General features: G+C 36.9%; 1 protein-coding gene across 3 annotated transcripts in view; it reads left to right on the forward strand.

Annotated features, from left to right (window-relative positions):
- The window catches only part of Cortactin (cortactin), a 773,732-nt gene that overhangs the window by 404,487 nt on the left and 351,192 nt on the right, over nucleotides 1–18,053 (forward strand). For 2 of the 3 annotated variants that reach the window (XM_081752063.1, XM_081752065.1), the window contains 2 exons: nucleotides 148–313; nucleotides 15,459–15,569. In XM_081752063.1, coding sequence (XP_081608189.1) covers nucleotides 148–313; nucleotides 15,459–15,569 — 277 coding nt within the window. The remainder of the gene's footprint in view (nucleotides 1–147; nucleotides 314–15,458; nucleotides 15,570–18,053) is intronic. The other variant, XM_081752064.1, reaches the window with a different exon arrangement.

Consider the following 18,053-nt stretch of genomic DNA (forward strand, 5'->3'; position numbering starts at 1 on the left):
GAAGCTTTGAAACTGTTCTCCACATTACTATTCGAAAATTGTTTCCCACTTGCAAAACAGTATCATTTAGAATTAAGTATTAGGTAATCTATAGTTGTATGTATTATGTCCATTCTAATTTATTGTTTTCTGGATCATATGTAATAGAGTGCAGTCGGATGGGAATATAAGGAACGACTAGAGAAACATGCATCACAAAAGGATTACGCTACAGGTTTCGGTGGAAAATTCGGTCTTCAAACTGACAGACAAGATAAGTCAGCAGTTGGTTGGGATCACTTAGAGAAAGTAGAGAAACACGAATCACAGAAAGGTGAGTGATAATTTTGCATTTCTTAACTTTTCGCTAGTATTCGAAGTCTAGCATTGGAGATGAATCAGTGAAACTGTGTATTGTAATATAGAATAGGTCATGGTGTTTAAATTTTATGCTAGGTTTATTTCGGTGTGATCAAAAAGTTCTTTTGGTTAGTTCTTCACACACACATATTAGCTATGAATAAATGCAAATATTTCATGGATATACTTTCTGGAGCATTTTATATTATTTGTATATTTTACGCTGTATTTTTTCTCCTCCTAATTCTACTAATTGCAATTTGTAATTGCAAGTAGTGTGTAATACAGTTGACGTTTTGCCCAAAATAATAAGTTGTCTTTACATATTCGAGATTTTATAAAGTTTCAGCAGCAATAATTTTCTTGACAAATTTGTAGTTAATGTTTTGGCCCTATATGAAAATAAAGTAGAGAAATTAGTCTAAGAAAGGAAACATGGACGAATATGTTTCTGCTACAAACGATTTGGTAGGGAAATTGCTCGAGCCAACCGTAAGTTTGAAACGAAGATAAGAGAATCGAACGCCTAACCTATATTTATGTGAAACATTTCAGCTTCGCCTAACCTACAGATGGTGATCAGAGAAATGGAAACACCTGAACGAATTTGCAACTTACCAGATTAATATGGTGTCGGGCCACCTTTCGCCTTCAGAACAGCCTTGATGCGACGTGGGATGGAGACATAGAGGTCGTGAATGGTAGCAAGTGGAATTTTACACCATTCCTCGTGCAGGGCATCGGCCAGTTCTGTGAGAGAGGATGGAGGTGGAAATCGTCGCCGGAGTCATGTTTCCAAGACGGACCTCAGATGTTCAATTATGTTGAGATCTGGGGATTGGGCGGGCCAGGGGAGGTGTTGAACTTCATCCCGATGTTCCTCAAACCACGCTGCAACAACGCCAGCTGTGTGAATGGGTGCATTATCATCCTGGAAGATGGCATCATTGTCCGAGAACAACATCCGAACCATAGGATGTAAGTGGTCTCCTAAAATTGCGACATAATCATTGGCAGTGATCCGTCCGCTAAGTGTGACCACAGGACCCAATGAAAACCATAATGGCGGCCCACAGCATCACCGAGCCGCCGCCATGTTTCACAGTTGGGCGGAGACACTGCAGATCATAAGCTTCTTTGGGCGTTCTCCACACATAAACACGGCTCGTGGTTGGGAATAGGGTGAAGGATGACTCATCCGACCATATCACACGTTTCCAGTTCTCAACGGTCCAAGTTGCGTGGTCGCGGCGCCATTTGCGGCGTGCGAAAGCGTTATGGTCCCTAATGAGCGGTTTGGCCCGTGCAACACGACCCCGTAAGTTCATGTCATGTAATTCGCGGCGAACTGTGATTGTCGAAACAGGGTGGGGTAGGTGCTGATTGAGTTCCTCCGTCACTTGCTCCACAATGGCACGACGGTTCTGCGTGACAGTGCGCTTTAATATCCGGCGTGACCTGTCACTAATGATTTTCTTCCGCCCACTGTTCCGCTTCCCTTATGTGGTTTTCCCGTGTGTTGTGTAGGCCGTCATCACCTTCGACACTGTCCCACGCGACACACCTAACACCGTAGCCACTGCCGTCACACCCACTCCACATAACCGCGCACCAACATTTTGCCCTCTTTGAAAATCTGAGAGGTCTCCCATTTTACACTACCTCCGTCTGCTGCAGCCACTGGACACTGCTGTTCCACTGCGTCTGACGTAGTATGGAGACCGACCTAACACACCACCACCAGCAGTCCGGCGCTGCGGGCGCCACGACACCACTGCCAACCCATACATCTGACGTGTTGCAAATACATGTGTTTCCATTTTTCTGATCACCATCTGTATATTTATGCGAGACATTTCAGCTTCAAACCAACAAATAAGCTTTGGAATTCAGACTGGTACGGTATAACTTAACTGGTATATAATTTTGTGTTCTGTTGCAGAGATATAATGTAATTATTTTAACTATGTATTTCTTAAAGTTTCAAAAATTGTCCAAACGTTTGAAGGGCTGATGTAATACATTTTTATGATTTATTTTTGTATTCTTGTTGCTGCTTGGCTAATCAAAGATTTTCCCCTCTAAAAGTTCTCATCGAGAAATTCTATTATCAAAGGCGTGCGCAAAATTTTGTTAAGGGGAGTCTTCAAGCTCCCAAGTTCATATGATGTCAGGTGTTTGTATACATATCCTAATATGGTAATTGGCCTAGAACAATTTCAAATAACAGGAATCATCTCTTAGTAGCCAATGAGATGTTTATCATGTAGTGATTCAATTCCAGTATAATATCAGTGTTAACCCTCTGTGCTGGTCTATAGCTAGCACGTAAGCCTTTGGTGCCCGTTGTCCTGAGTTCGATTCCCAATGGGAGAGCATTGAACGCATTACGGTGGTTCGGATTCCGCGTTAACTGAGTTAAGATCATATATATGATTTGGTGTTTACAAAACTCAGTTAATGAAAATGAAGTTTAAACTTGATTTTGTGACTTATAAGTACTGTTGCCCACGATATCAGACTTAAATACCATCTGGATTGCCACCTAGCAGGACACCAATCTAGATCGTTTGAGACTTTTTATTATTTACCCGTTTTCAACTCCCTAGCCCATGGATGCTGAACTTCAACTTTGACACCGAAAAGTATGGACTCTACACTGATGTTGATTGTTTTCGACTATTTTTGCATTTCAGCTCTTCCCACTACGTAGAGGTGCTAATGGAAGCTAAATGTGGTGTTAAACGGCATCAGGTGTGTCATTATTCGTCTAAGAGACTCCGAAAACTACTATAAATTTGATACTAATGTAGGCAATTTTTTAATTATTTTTACACGTTCCCTACTTCTCAAGCCCTCTTCGGGCTGATAGAATTCTTGCTTCCACTGGCGGCTGAATTTTGATCTATAGCATCGGAACTGTAACGAATCAATTTAGGAATCCCGGAAACTATAGATGTGGTACCAATATTACTCGTTTTGGATTATTTTTGTATGCCACCATTACCCCAATCGTTGCTATATGGGGATTGAACTTAAGTGGCATCGGGGGTGTCACTTTCTTCTCGAAGACTCCGAGAAGTGTGGATTCGACACTAATGACTAATAATTTTCGATTATTATTATATGTCACCCTCCCCCACCCCTCTTACTTCTCGCTTGGTGTGCTAGGGGATCTCACTCCCACAGTGCTCTTTTTCAAACTATAAGTAATATGTGTATCAAGTTTGGTTAAGATTGCTCCAAGTGTTCCAGAGAAACTCTGAAACATACACAAATCCATACATGCATGCATGCATACATACATACATACATACATACATACATACATACATACATACATACATACATACATACACACACACACACACACACACACACACACACATATATATATATATATATATATATATATATATATATATATATATATATATATATATATATATATATATATATATAATAAAGATGCACATTTTATTCCCCTCTATATTTTAAACTATTTGTCTTATGGGAGAAAAAGTATAGGACTATTTTCACAGGAAATTTAGTGTAGTGTAATTTTGTATTTGAAATGTTTCTTGGCAAACTCAATGGTTTCTGAGGTATCTAAGAAGAGCTTGGAAAACTTACTTTTAAAACTCCATTCACCTCTCGCTGACCCTCCACTCTCGGGGAATTTTAGTATCTTGTTTAGAGTATTCCCTCACACAACTGTACCTAATTTCAAAACTACACGACTTATTTATTTTTAAATTTTATTTTACCTTCGTTCACTGGGCTATTTTAGATAGTTTAGATAATTTAATGGAATACTGAACTGCAACTCATCTTAAATTTTTGTTTAGTATTCTGTCCAGTTTAAAATTTACAATAAAGAAGAGAAGTAATGACAGAAATATATTTATAAAGTAGCTTGTCTAATTTATCTGGAAAGGTCAGAATAATTTTCTTTCTTTCTTTCTTTTTTCATGTTCTCAACTATCTTAATCTGAAGCACCATGCATTCATTTGTATTATAGAGCTGAACAAAGTAGTTTATTGTAGCTCTCCTCGCTGGTCGAGTGATTTTTGTGCATGAATCCCCTAGTTCGATTTCCGGTGAAAGAACATCAAACACACCGCACTGAGAGAGCAGATCATAAGCCCACTTTGAACCGTGAGTCTCGACTTATATACTCGTATTATAGCCTTGCTGCTCATAGAGGACGTAATTTATTAATCTGTATGTTGAAGCTTTATATTTACGTAACCAGTTAGTGCAAATGCTAGTACCTAACAGGGTTAAGAGAGAGATAGTAAGAATTAATCTTAGGAATATCCAGTTTATATCAGTTTCATAGATTGCAATTTGTATTTTACTTATTGAGATACTGTAGTTTGCATCCTGTGCACACAATGATAATGACAGTAAAATGCAACGTCCATTTCGTGTATCTTGTTAACATAACTCGTACAATGTAAATTTCATTCCAATTCTAGACGAGTGCTTACAAATTACCGTTATTTTCTCCCGTTCATTACTACTGTAATATTTTGCGTTAATTATATGAGAGGCAGAGAATTGAAAAAATATGCGACTGAAGCTGTAAAACTAAAGTAATGCATACTAAGATCAGGGTTCCCACTCGTCCTGGAAATCCTGGAAATGTCCTTGAAAATGCATTTCTGTCTTTGAAATTACAGAAATACTGAATGTCAGAGTTTTCATAACTATAATGAAGATTTTAATTGATTGCTATTCCTGTTTGCTATCATGATCCTGCATGTGTGGGTGTTGGCTTTCTTTCTCCCAACAGGTGATTGATTGGGAGAGCTTCTTTTATCACTAGTCTGTCAACCAATTCTTGGATGGTGTCTTCAGTAGCACTATCCTCAGAAACTGCTTTGTACCAGTGTCAATCCTGTATTAATACTCTACTTGCATTAACATTCATTGCATAAACTGTTTACTTTTCATTTCACTGTTGAGAGTTTTGAACCTACAGTTGCAATCCTGTTATACCTTCTTCCTGTGTCGAAGTCCTGGAAAAATGACGTTTTGTCCTGGATTTTTTTTTTTTTTTTTTTAAGAGAGTGGGAACCCTGTAAGATGAGTTTAATTTGGGTAGCATTTTTGTGGGGTAACCAAACATAGTAAAATTGGTGCTCCGTGGAGTTCTGATAGTGGAAAATAAAAGAATTATGCATTTTAGTATTGTCCAAGGTGGCCAATTTTACTCTGAACAGATGGATTTTATGTCAATTACAGCGAGATATGGAGTACATATTGTATACGCATTCTGAACTGCTATCTGCAGTAGTATGGTGGTATAGATAGCAGACAACGTCAAATCGGAGCTCTTAATTCATTCCAGACTCATTTGTAGATCACAACGTTACCTTGCTTTTGTTGTTTTCAATGACAACCACAGTGTAGAGTGAAGAGTAAATATTCTCAAATTCTTACATGTGAAAGCTACTGGCAGCACAAACTCTCATACAAAATTAGACTTCGTCTATACAGAAGGTATTTCTGTTCGAGAATGTTTGGTTTATAATATTGCACCATGTCGAGAAGAATGACCAGAGATTTCAGTACAAACAGCGGGTACATCTGATATTGCGTTCAACATCGACAGAATGACACGGATACTTTGGTAGAATAATTTGTTGATTACGAACCAGAACATCATCGCTTATGTCATCAAGTAAAGGTGAAGGAGTGATGAGAGTACTTTCCCAATCTATTAGTTCCATGTAGGTAATAGCATTGAGATTGATTTTTAGCTGCTTTTTATCAAAGCAGCGGACTTGCACACTGCTGGGAGTCGTCTTTATTGCTTGAGGAGTGTGCCGACAAGAAAATCTTCTTAAGCTTTCCTGTTCATGAGCAACACCAGCGAACAACAGGTTTTCAGGCTGGCAAAATAGGTGTTATTTAAGAGGACGGGGAGAATTACGATCTGGTCCTCAGGAGGAAGTTTTTGGTACAGTGATACCATGAAGCAATTCTTTGCACCATCTTGACAGTATGGATGAGAGTGAATATAGAACTATGTAGAAGCATAGAAGTTTAGTACAAATCGTACCAAACGTTTCACTTCCATGAAGATTCGTCTGAAATTTATGATCGAAGTAGTAGGTTAGCTTTAGTTAGCCATCGTGCATGGCTTAAGTCACCTTGCTGTGCAGTTTTCAAGTATTGCAGTATACAAGGATCTGAATTTTACTTCTCTTGCTGAATTAATACGCATATCCTTAGTAAATACAGCTAATCAGAACTTAGATCCTTAGTTAATGGCTCAAGAAGATCAATTACAGAACGTAGGCTTGATCTGAGGATCAAATAACAGTGGCAGTATGGTAATAGGTTCTTCATGTGTCGCTGGATCAGTTGGTCTTCCATCAAACACACTGAATACCTTCCTGAGAGTCAATTTATTACAATGTAACATGCATACGAGCCACTGCAGGGGTCTTTTTAAGGCATGTCTCCAGCGTAGAGATTACTTCATTTACCCGTATTCACAGGAGTTCGATCACAAAGCACCGCTCGTAAAGTCTCTGTAGATTCTGTGCGTTGAATAACTCCCTTAATTTCATGAAACACATCTCACGATTTTCCGGATTTAGGACTAACATAATCAATGTAACATCTGCCTGGAAAAGACACTAGTACATAATGTTCTTCTTTCACTTTTCTACGCACAGTTCCTGTATCGACGAGTTTTTATCTATTTTTCCATCGAAACAAAGGCACAGTATACCTGAATGTTGCTGCGCATGCTCCTTCAACAGTTTATCCCTCCAATACTTTCTTTGGCGCTGTAACTTACTTGGATCAATAAAATACAACAAAAGCAAGCTAACATTGTGATCTACAAACTGGAATGAATTACTTTTAATACATTTAAGTTTGTAACTGGACAGATTTTCGATATGACGTTGTCTGCAATCTATACCACTATACTACGGCATGTAACAGTTCAGAATGTGTATACAATATGTACTCCATATCTTGCTGTAATTGACCTAAAATCCATCTGTTCAAAATAAAGTTGAGCTCCCTAGACAGTACTTAAATGCACAGACCTTCTCTTTCCCACTATCAGGACGCCACGGAGCACCAATTTCACTATGTTTGGTTACCCCACCAAAATGTTACCCGAATTCAACTCATCTTAATTGTATACTATTCTGCCAACACCACATGTATATTACGAAACATTTTGGTGGGGTTTTCACTAGTCTAGTATTCATCATTTTAGTCAGTATTGATAGACTTTTATATCTGCTTCTTTTATGCCATTTATGAACGGCTACACACACATGAATACATTATGTAAAGGTATTACTATAAATGGACACCTTATATATTTTTTACAATATTATATACTTATCATTGATTGATTTTGAGTTTTAACGTCCCTTTCAGCAGCGAGGCTATATGAGACGTGGACCTACTGATTAACGTGGAATCCGAACCACATGAGCTCCCGCCGGGATACTTAGCATTGAATATACGAATATTTACTACAGTGTATTCCATGAAATTTCTTTCCTACGAGTTAAGCAACATTCTTTTGGCAATTGGCTTTCTGTGTTGATGAAGGTTAGACCGTATTGGTTGTTTCTATTCCGTATTTTCCTGGAAACAATCAAATTTTCACTGCCTGATGCTGGCATCAAGATGAGTGTCAGTTAGTTTGCCTACTGTTCGTGTTAATAAAATGCTGGTGGTAAAATATCCCTAAAATTATTGATAACATAATTAAATTTGAAAATGAAAATTTTAATGGTGAAAATCCATAAAAATAACATGTACGTAAACAGAACAATCCTAAAGCAAATCACATAGTACAGATAACTTTATATACAAATCAAATTTGTTCTTCTAGCATAAAAAAAATCAGATAACATAAAGAAAGGTGTTTTAAAGAAGAAAAATCTCCTCTAGCTCTTTTTACCTGGTGGTATGGTTCCTAATATAGAGGTTACATTACCTCTTTGCACTGCCATACTTATTCTCTGAATTAGGAAGGTGCTTGCTCTATTATCACCAGATAATTGAATGATGCGTTTACCTACTTCCTTTATAAAGCTGAGGCCTTCTTTGCCCCAGGATCCACTGGATTCAATGGCAATGGGCACAAAATTGGTACTTTCCTGTTAGATTACTGTATTTTCTTCTATTTTCTATTTCCTTTCGACTGGCTACGTTGCACGCTTGGAGTGAGGAGAAAGGAAGGTTGGAAGGGGCGAAAGTATCTGTGCTTGTTAAATCCCAAATCAATGATTTGCCTCTCTTCCAAGGTATTAAGGTCATCCCCTCTGGTCTTATACCATCCGTTCTACTACATCCATTTGGCTTCCTTATTGCCGGTATACCTGTTGAAATGAGTGCTCTCATTATAATGTCATTGATATTTGAGTGTCGGGGATAACTACCTGTACTTTTTATGCTAGACAGTCCATGCAGTCCTTTTTAGTCTACTGGATTCCTACATGACTGACATTTATGAGGTTCACATATATTTGCTCCCAACCGTAACGCAACAGCTATTTGAAAACTATCATTACTGAGATAAAGGCCTAGAGGAAACGAAGGCAAAGCTTTAAACCAAACCCCTCCTTCTATGGATGATGCAGAAATTATTCTAGCCTTGTCTTCTAGGTCGTCTCATATAGTAAAAAAGAAGTAGTGTAATTTAAAAATAGGTTTTCTTTCTACGTGGATTGCTTTGCTCTAGTATTAAATTCGGGCAATTCAGATCCAACTAGCAGTGACCAAGTGGAAGAGCAATCTTTAACTTCAGAATCCATGTGGAAGCTTATATCCTGTTGGAGAAGTGATTCTATTAGATATCGGGAACCATAGAATGATGCCAAGAAGGCGGGAATAGCCAAATCTATGGCTCGTCGGATGCCTAATCCACCAAAACCAACTAGTAGAGAAGCCTGAAGCCATGTGTTATCCTCAAGGAAGCAATTTAGGATAGATTCTAAACCAGATTTTATGATGTTATCGAAGCGTTCTAATAAATCTTCTTCCTTCAATGAAGGTGAACTTTTCAGAAAATATAGTAATCTTGGAGTAGTGAATGATGATCTTAGTAAATAAAAGGCAGAATGTGCTGAGATTAATGACAGACGTGTGAAATACATCTCCAGTTTGGTTATCTTCTCAGTTAATAAGATTTTTCTTGATTCTGTTGATAGGGGATGTTCCTAGGAAATAAGCGTTTGAAGGAGACATTAATTAAATGCCCGGAGCTACCTCATTGTATGATGTGAGGAGTATGTGCATATGCTCTTTCGTTGTCCCAAGAAAGCTAACTTCACATTTCGAAAAGTTAAGGTGTAGACCAACTATAATTCCCTGTGTATAGATCACTTTTAATGTATTTAATACGGTATCCAGATCTCCAGCTATGGTACCATCATCTAAGTACAAAAAAAAAAAAAAAAAAAAAAAAAAAAAAAAAAAAAAAAAAAAAAAATCTGTGTATATGTTATTGACTATGGACTGTAAAGTTATTGCGAATAATGCTAGACCTAAAGGATCTCCTTGTTGTACTCCTCTTTGTAAAAAAATGATGTGTTTACCATAATATAAATTCCTGGACTGAGCATGACTTTGGTGTACGTAGGGATAGATCGAAGGAAAATTTTCTTTTACGACTGATAACATTACGTCCCTGTCTATCTCATTAACAGCACTCCTGAAATCAATTTTTAAGAAAGCTTTAGGTTTCTGGTAAGGGTAAGAATAATATATGCGAGCCGCATGTGCTGCTGCTTCGGCTTCATATCGAATGCCTACTCCAAGTTGGTGTGGAGAGCGAAATTGAATTAGAGGTTGTTTAATTCTCCCACAAATTATTTTGGATGAAAGTCTTCTCCACATATTCCCTATTGCAATAGATCTAATACCTCCACTTTTCTTTGTCAGTGCTATTAGCAATGCTCCAAAAAAAAAAAAAAAAAAAAAAAAAAAAAATGTTCTTAATTCTTTAGGCACATCCCCCTGATATAATCTTAGATAGGAATTCACATGTGATCTTAATTAGGCGACCTTTGGAATCATGTGTATTGTAAAGTATTAAATCTTTAAGAATTGAAGGGCGCATGCAGAACCTGAAGGGAAAGATTTAAGCGCTTTTAAGAATTCGTTGGACGTGACTATTAATATTAATATTAATATTAAAATCTGCTGTGTGTTCTGAAAATATTAAATTTGAATATCATAATTACTTGATTGCGTAAGAGAAATTATAAAGCGTTTGCCCAATTCGCTATTCTTAGTTATCTGTAAAAAGTCATTCCTTGAAATCTAAGATGAAGCAACCAGATAGTAATACATTTAGACAAATATTTAACGAAATAAAAAAATAAGGAATACGATGGAGCCACAGTTTTGTGAGCTAATGCGGACCGGACTAACGTGGGATAATCGGGCGTCGTATAATCAGATCTCTGCAAAACAAAGGGCAATATTGTACGTACAGTAGTAAAGACGTGAAACATGAGCGTCATTTGAGGAGGGCAGGAGAGACAATTGTCCTACCTAAGTCTGAAACGCATGCTTTTTAATATATTTTGTACCAGTAAAAATCATGGAACTATTAGGTCGGTTTGGAATCTTGCTCCGCCACCCATCCCCTGATGAAATCTGAAACGACTTTGCTGGTGTGAGTTAGGCCTGTATCAATGGCTGTGCAGCACGTTCAATCGTTTAACTGTAAGTCGAAACGTAAAACAGTAAAAGAAAAATTAAAACACTCGCAGTACAGTATTTTTCAAAATCACATCATAAAATAGTCTTAAAGTTTCGAAAATGATTCCTGAAAGCAGTGCGCACGGTTGCGGGATTGTTCCATTACTACGTATGGGACGTGATAGTTTATAAGTGAGAGAAAATAGAGAAAAGATGACTAGGTTTTCCGAATACGATACCAAGAACTGTTCAATAGTCGTACGTATTAGAGCTTCATTCATGCTAGTGATGCCGGGGTCAGGCGTTCGAATCCTCTGTTTCTTTGCAATATATTATTATTATTATTATTATTATTATTTACCTATTATCACAACATCTCAGTTTCTGTTCGTACACTACCAGCGGATCTAGGCCAGAAAGTGCTGGGGTAGGCGGTTCAAGATTCTCAGTTCTCTTTCTCATCGGGCTTTTGCACCACTAGTGCTTGTGCACGGGCGTAAGAGTGAGAACAACCATTTGCCCTCCCTGGATTCGCCCATTTAACACGTGCTATTTACAACGCGAGCCATCCCGTTCGGCATTTTTTAAGGACCATTTCAGTTAACTCGGAACTGAGTTAATCGGGGCTTGGCTAACCGGAATTCTGTTGTACATATAGACAAATATTGGACAGAGTAAAAATAACTAAAGAGCAGAACAAGAAAAGCAAGTGTTAGTCTCTGAGGCACATCATTTGCCTAGTTGGAACCATCATTCTTATATGTTTCAGCTGATTGACTTTGATTATGATCATGACGTTCTGAAAATATTACATGTGTAATAAGTGCAATATCTCACCTTACAAACATATTGATAAGCTCTGTGTTCGTTTGAAGTAAGCATTGCATGGTTTGAATTAATATTATGTATTGAGACGTAATGTCTTTAAACCAAAATTAATTTTATTTAAACTGGGAGTAGTGCTGTATTTTCAAGCATTCTCTGATTATACGATTAATGTGTGAGCTCGTCAGAAATTCCAGATTAGGTGTAGACGGAGTTACATACGTCGAGCCTTCAGCCACCCTGCACATCACTTTGTCCTTTACAGTTTGACCTTATGTTCAAGGCACTTGGTGCTCAAAAGACATTGCTTAAAAGTTGCTTCTAACGATGCAAGGAACCATAGTTAACACATGAAAATTGAATATGAAAATGTGTTATATCAAGAATACAGAACAGCCTTTAGTAGTGCAATTGGGTTTATACTTTTTGGATTTCTTGTGGTTAGGAAATCGGCAGGAAAGTGCATTATAGGTTTCGTTATTCACAGTAAAATAGAGTGGACCAAGAACACTACTCGATGTCGTCTAGTCAGAGACAGGTCAGAGCACAGTCCATTTGTAGCGTTAATAGTTTTTCTTATATGAGTGCTTCCGGTAGTACAAATTCACACCAAAGATATAACAGTAACCTCACTTGTCGCTAATGTAAATCAACGTCCTGTACTGCTTTGACACTGGAAAGATATGTTGATCTTCAAATTAATCTATAAAGGTCGAACATTTTAGATATGACTTTGTGGTCCTAGAATTCCAACAAAAGGCATTTGACATTACACAAGACTTAAAATGCAACGTCGAAACTCAGTTCATTCTGATGTTCATCATTTAGAGTACAGACGAACACTCATTATAGTAGTAATTTAATAACAGAAGAAAAAGAAGGAAAGAAAAGGAATTGTGGAAAGTGTTGTTGTTGCTTACAAAACGAAAGTTACTATTCGTAAAATGAGGCTTTAGTATAGTATAGCTTGTATCAATTATTAAATCTTCATTGTTGTTAATGGGAATTTTTTTTTTTTTTTTTTTTTCACAAGATAATTTAAACATATTTTATTAACGCTGATACAAATGCTCTTTACGCATACTTACGCACGTACTTATACACAATGCACTAACAAGTGCACTTATATTTGCCATAGTTTAATTTGTATATTTTAATTACTAAAATATGAGTATTTTAATAATTTTATGAAAGAAAGATATAACTTGATTAGTGAACCGCCTTGCAGACGGCTGCCTGGTGAAAATAGTATTTGTATATTTATCCAAACTGGATTCAAAACATTCTTCATGAACATAGTCAAAGTGGTTCTCAGCCTCCTAGGATGTCTCTACTTCCGTCTTATTGTGTGTTATAGAAGAAAAATCTCGTCAAGTTCTTTACCAGGAGGTAATGTGCCTAAGATCGATGACACATTCCCGCGCTGGATGGCGATGCTGATACGTTGGAAAAGGAATGCAGTAGCTCGGGGGTCACCAGTTTTGATTGCTATTCGATGACCAACCTCATTAATGAAATTAGATCCTTCGTGACCCCAAGACCCACTAGTTTCTATTGCTACTGTTACAAACCAATATTTGTCCAATAGGTTTGAGTATTTTAGTCTTTTGTCTGATTCTCTGTGAGCGGCGACGAGACCTGCCTGAATTGAAGAATGGGATAAGTTGGAAGGAGCAAACGTATCGGAACATGTGAAATCCCAGACTAGTGCCTTTCCATTTTTCCACGGTACCAAAGTCATGCCATCAGGCCTTTTACCATCAGAGCGGCAACAACCATTTGGTTCTTTTATTGAAGGAACTCCTGCTGAAACGAGGGCTCTACAAATAATGTCGTTTACAATATGATGTCGAGATTGTCTTCCCGCACTTTTTTTACATGAAAGACCATGTAATCCTTTATTATCAACATATGCGTTGCAAGCAGGACAAAAGTGAGGCTCACAGATATTAGCACCTAAGCGCAGAGCTGTAGCAATACGAAAGCTCTCATTAGAAAGGTGTAGGCCGAGTGTGTGAGAAGGTAGGGCTTGAAGCCATGCTCCGTTTTTGGAGGAGGAGACAGCTAACAGCCTGGCTTTGTCATCTGGGTTATTGGTTGATGATAGGAGTGAAGATAAATGAAGCTTGACTATAGGTTCATCCCAAACAGACTGAACATGTCTTTTGTCGTTAGGTGGGGGATCCATTCCAACCAGACTAGTCCATTTATCGATGCATTCTTGTACATCTCGAATCGAGTCTAAGTCAACCTCCTGTTGAAGAAGAGATCCAATTAGTTCTCGTGAGCCATAGAATGATGCGAGGAAAGAAGGAATGGGAATTGTAATAAAAATTTATTACAACAATTATTCTTATTTGTCTTCACTGTTGCTGAAAAAGAGGCCAAAAAATAAAAATAAATAAATAAATAAAATACGCTGATGATTCACTCTGAGATCAATCTTCTATATTTTACAAGATATTGATAAAAGAAAGGAAATCTACCTAGAAACCTATCGCCTGAGAGATATTGTGTAGAGAAAACAGGAAAAGTACGGTGTATAGTAGATAAGCTAGCAAAATAAGTTTCTATTCCCACAGAATAGGGATAATTCCTAATCGTCACAGGAAACAGAACTCTTGATTCAGAAAATCGAATATTTTTTACGAAATTCATCATAGAACATATTTCCTAAGTTGAGGATGATTTAGGAGATGGCGTAGGAATACAAATTAATACATTCCTATTTTGAGAAGAAATGATAACTGTATAGAAACGGTTTAAATTATCCTATATACTATTTTTCATCGTCAAATCTACTATCAATACGCAAATTTATAGTTCATTTTTCAAATTATTTTGAATTTTACAGTTAAGTAGCAATTTACCAGGAATTCCGAACTACCTGTTGTTGAAATACATGACATAGTACAAAACACAGGAAATCTCGAAAGTTAGTCGAGATAATGAAGCCACGACATTAAAACTGATTTAAGTTCAAAGAAAGAGATTTCGTTCAAGACTTGCTTTTTCCAAATAATAATAATAATATTTTCCAGCCTTCTGCCACTATCTTGTGTATTCATTTGTGAAGTTAAAATTCAAATATTCGAACACATTAAGGAGCGCATTGATACGCTGTGAGCTATTTTTTTTAAAGTGCTCTAATTCTAGCGTCTCTGTTGAGGATAGAATAATGAAAACGAGAGAATTAATTAAATGTTTTTAAGTAGAAATTAATAAAATAAAAAATATTATATATTCAATCCCTTTGGTTGCTTTTTCTGTTATCTTTGGTTAATTGTTATTTGTATGCATATTTATTTTTTATATTTTTATTTATAAGGTTAGTGTCTGATTAACGTAGAGAACATCCTTTTTGGAAAGGATTGGAGTATTAAAATAAGTTTTATGTTATCGATTATGTAACTATAATTATTGTTCTTGTATTAATATACGTTCAGTTTAATTCATTCTAATTTCCGGTACCAGAAGATTAATATTTGGAACAAGTCCTTTCCAAATGGGTGAATGAATATGTATTTTGGACATTGTGTTTGCTGATTTATTTATTTGTACCAATATTAAATGTTTTTTATTGGTGTTAAAATAGATTATTCTAGGGGGTTTGGTGGAAAGTATGGAATTCAGAGAGATAGGCAGGACAGATGTGCTGTTGGTTGGGACCATGTTGAGAAAATAGAAAAGCATGTATCACAAACAGGTAAGATGATGCAAGGTAGTGTTGCATGTGAATCGTTGTACCAGTCTGACACAGTTGAAACAGTAGAAACACGATAGTAATCACTAATCTGGTGCTGGACCATTTTACACACCAATATACTCAAAATATCGACTGCTTTCCAGAGTTTATGTTCGAAAGATTGATTCTAAATATTTCCCAATTACAAGTTTGCATACAGAGAATTGCATTTTCTCTTCGTTCTATTACAGAAAGTAACCTGCATTGTGTATACAGTGGGAGTGGACCATCTGGACATCGCCAGGAAAACTACACATTATATATATATATATATATATATATATATATACTAGGGTGGTCCTTAATTACATGGCGAATTTTTTTTTCTAATTTCTTTGCTCCAAACCCCTAAATTGATTCCATGTCGGACCCAATTTATCCATGAAAAAAATGGGCTCAATCGAAGAATATTTAAACGACCCCTAAGCGACCTAAAGCGTGAATGCATATCCAATATGTTAATATATAGGAAAAGTCTGGAATAAACCCTTCTTACTTTAAAGCGGCTGAAGGGAAAGGGACCAAATCTTGGATACAGGGATTGGAAGTAATCCACATCTGATCCTGAGAAATAGCATGATGGCGGCCATTATGAAGTCCGCAATTGTGTATTCGGACCCAAAATTTTAAATGGAAATGATGATTTGTGACATCATTTTGGGTAACCTTTCATTATAAAAACATATCTTCCTATATTTTCAACTTATCTCTGGTCATTTAATTCTTTTTAGCTTTGAAATAATAGTTTATTATTTTTCAATATTTTTTTTCCTTATAGGTTACTGAAATATTAATAAACTATTACATGTAACCATGTAGAACACACACATGGTGTTCGGTGTGAAAAATGGATCGTCTGTACTGCAATTGTGCTTGAATAAAGTGTTCCCTTTACCGCTACAAGAGAAATTAATCAGGTATATGGACGATGTAGCTCTTGGTTGTACAAGCGTACCAGAATTCTTACAGCAGTTAGATGAAGTGCTTAGTTTGTTAAGTGATGCGAACATGACGCTAAATTTATCGAAGTGCATTTTTGGTGTAAGTGAAATTAACTATTTAGGCTATTACGTATCTTCAGAAGGCATACGAAAGGATCCGAAATCAGCTGAAGCAATCGAGAAGTTACCAGTGCCCAAAAATTTAAAAATGTTACGCTCATTTCTTGGTGCTGTTCAGTGGCATTCGCGAACAATCAAAGGTCATGCTGTTATCGCTAAACCCCTTTATGAACTTTTAGGGAAGGAAAAGAAATGGAAGTGGGAAGAAGAACACCAAAAGGCATTTGAATCATTAAAGGCTGAATTAGTAAAAGATGTGAAGTTACACCATCCACAGTTCGATAAGCCGTTTTATCTCGAAAGTGACGCGAGCAAACTCGGTTTGGCTTGTGTGTGTTATCAAATTATTGACGGTGAGAAGTGTGTATTAGAATATGCAAGCCGTACTCTTAACAAACACGAACAGAACTATGCCATAATTGAGCTTTAGTGTCTTGCATTTGTGTGGTGTATTCGTAAGTGGCATGTTTGGCTTAAGGGAGCGAAAATATACATACGAACAGATCATAAAGGCTTAGTGCAATTAAAACGTATGCGTAATTGGAATGCAAGACTTATGAGGTGGTCTTTAGAACTTCAATCTTACGATTATGAAATAGAATTCATCAAAGGCAAGACTAACACACTAAGTGATTGTTTATCTCGTATGTTACCAACACAGGAAGATCTAATGGTGAATGTGAACCCTATACAGGCTGTTCAATCAGAAGTGTTCGATTTAGATTCGTCTACAATTGCGAAATTACAATGTGAATGTGACGAGTACCGTCCTATTATTAGTTACTTACAAGGTAATATAAGTGAAAGTGAAAGCAGTGCAAATAAGAATTCTTTTCGTAGTAGTGCTCGAAATTGGAAACAAAATTACACTTTGGAAAATGGTATTCTGATGGTGAGAGATTTTCACTTCCCAGACAGATCAAAATTGTGTGTACCTCCATGTTTAGTGAGAAATATTTTAATTGGCTACCATGATCATTACGGTCACTTTGGATTTATGAAAGTGTTTAATATCATTTCCCGTATGTTTTATTGGAAAACAATGCGTAGTGACATTAAATCGTACATTCTTGATTGTGAGGTCTGCATGAGGACGAAGGTAGACCATCACCCAGTGAAGTGTTTAATGCAATCAGTGCCAGCGAAAAACATACGCTATTTGGTTTCAGCAGATTTAGTTGGACCTCTACCTCGAGGTAAATATGGCGAAACTTACCTGTTAACAGTGTGTGATGTATACTCACGTTACCTAGTAGCATATCCACTTCGTCGTGCTACAAGTGCAAGTGTAGCAAAATGTCTTACTGAGTCATACATGCTTCATCTTGGTATTTTTATGAACATCTTGGTAGATAATGAACCACAATTTATTGGCAAGGAATTC

Source organism: Thermobia domestica, chromosome 3 (assembly GCF_964235325.1).
Source record: "Thermobia domestica chromosome 3, izTheDome1.hap1.1, whole genome shotgun sequence".
Classification (NCBI taxonomy): Eukaryota; Metazoa; Arthropoda; class Insecta; order Zygentoma; family Lepismatidae; genus Thermobia; species Thermobia domestica.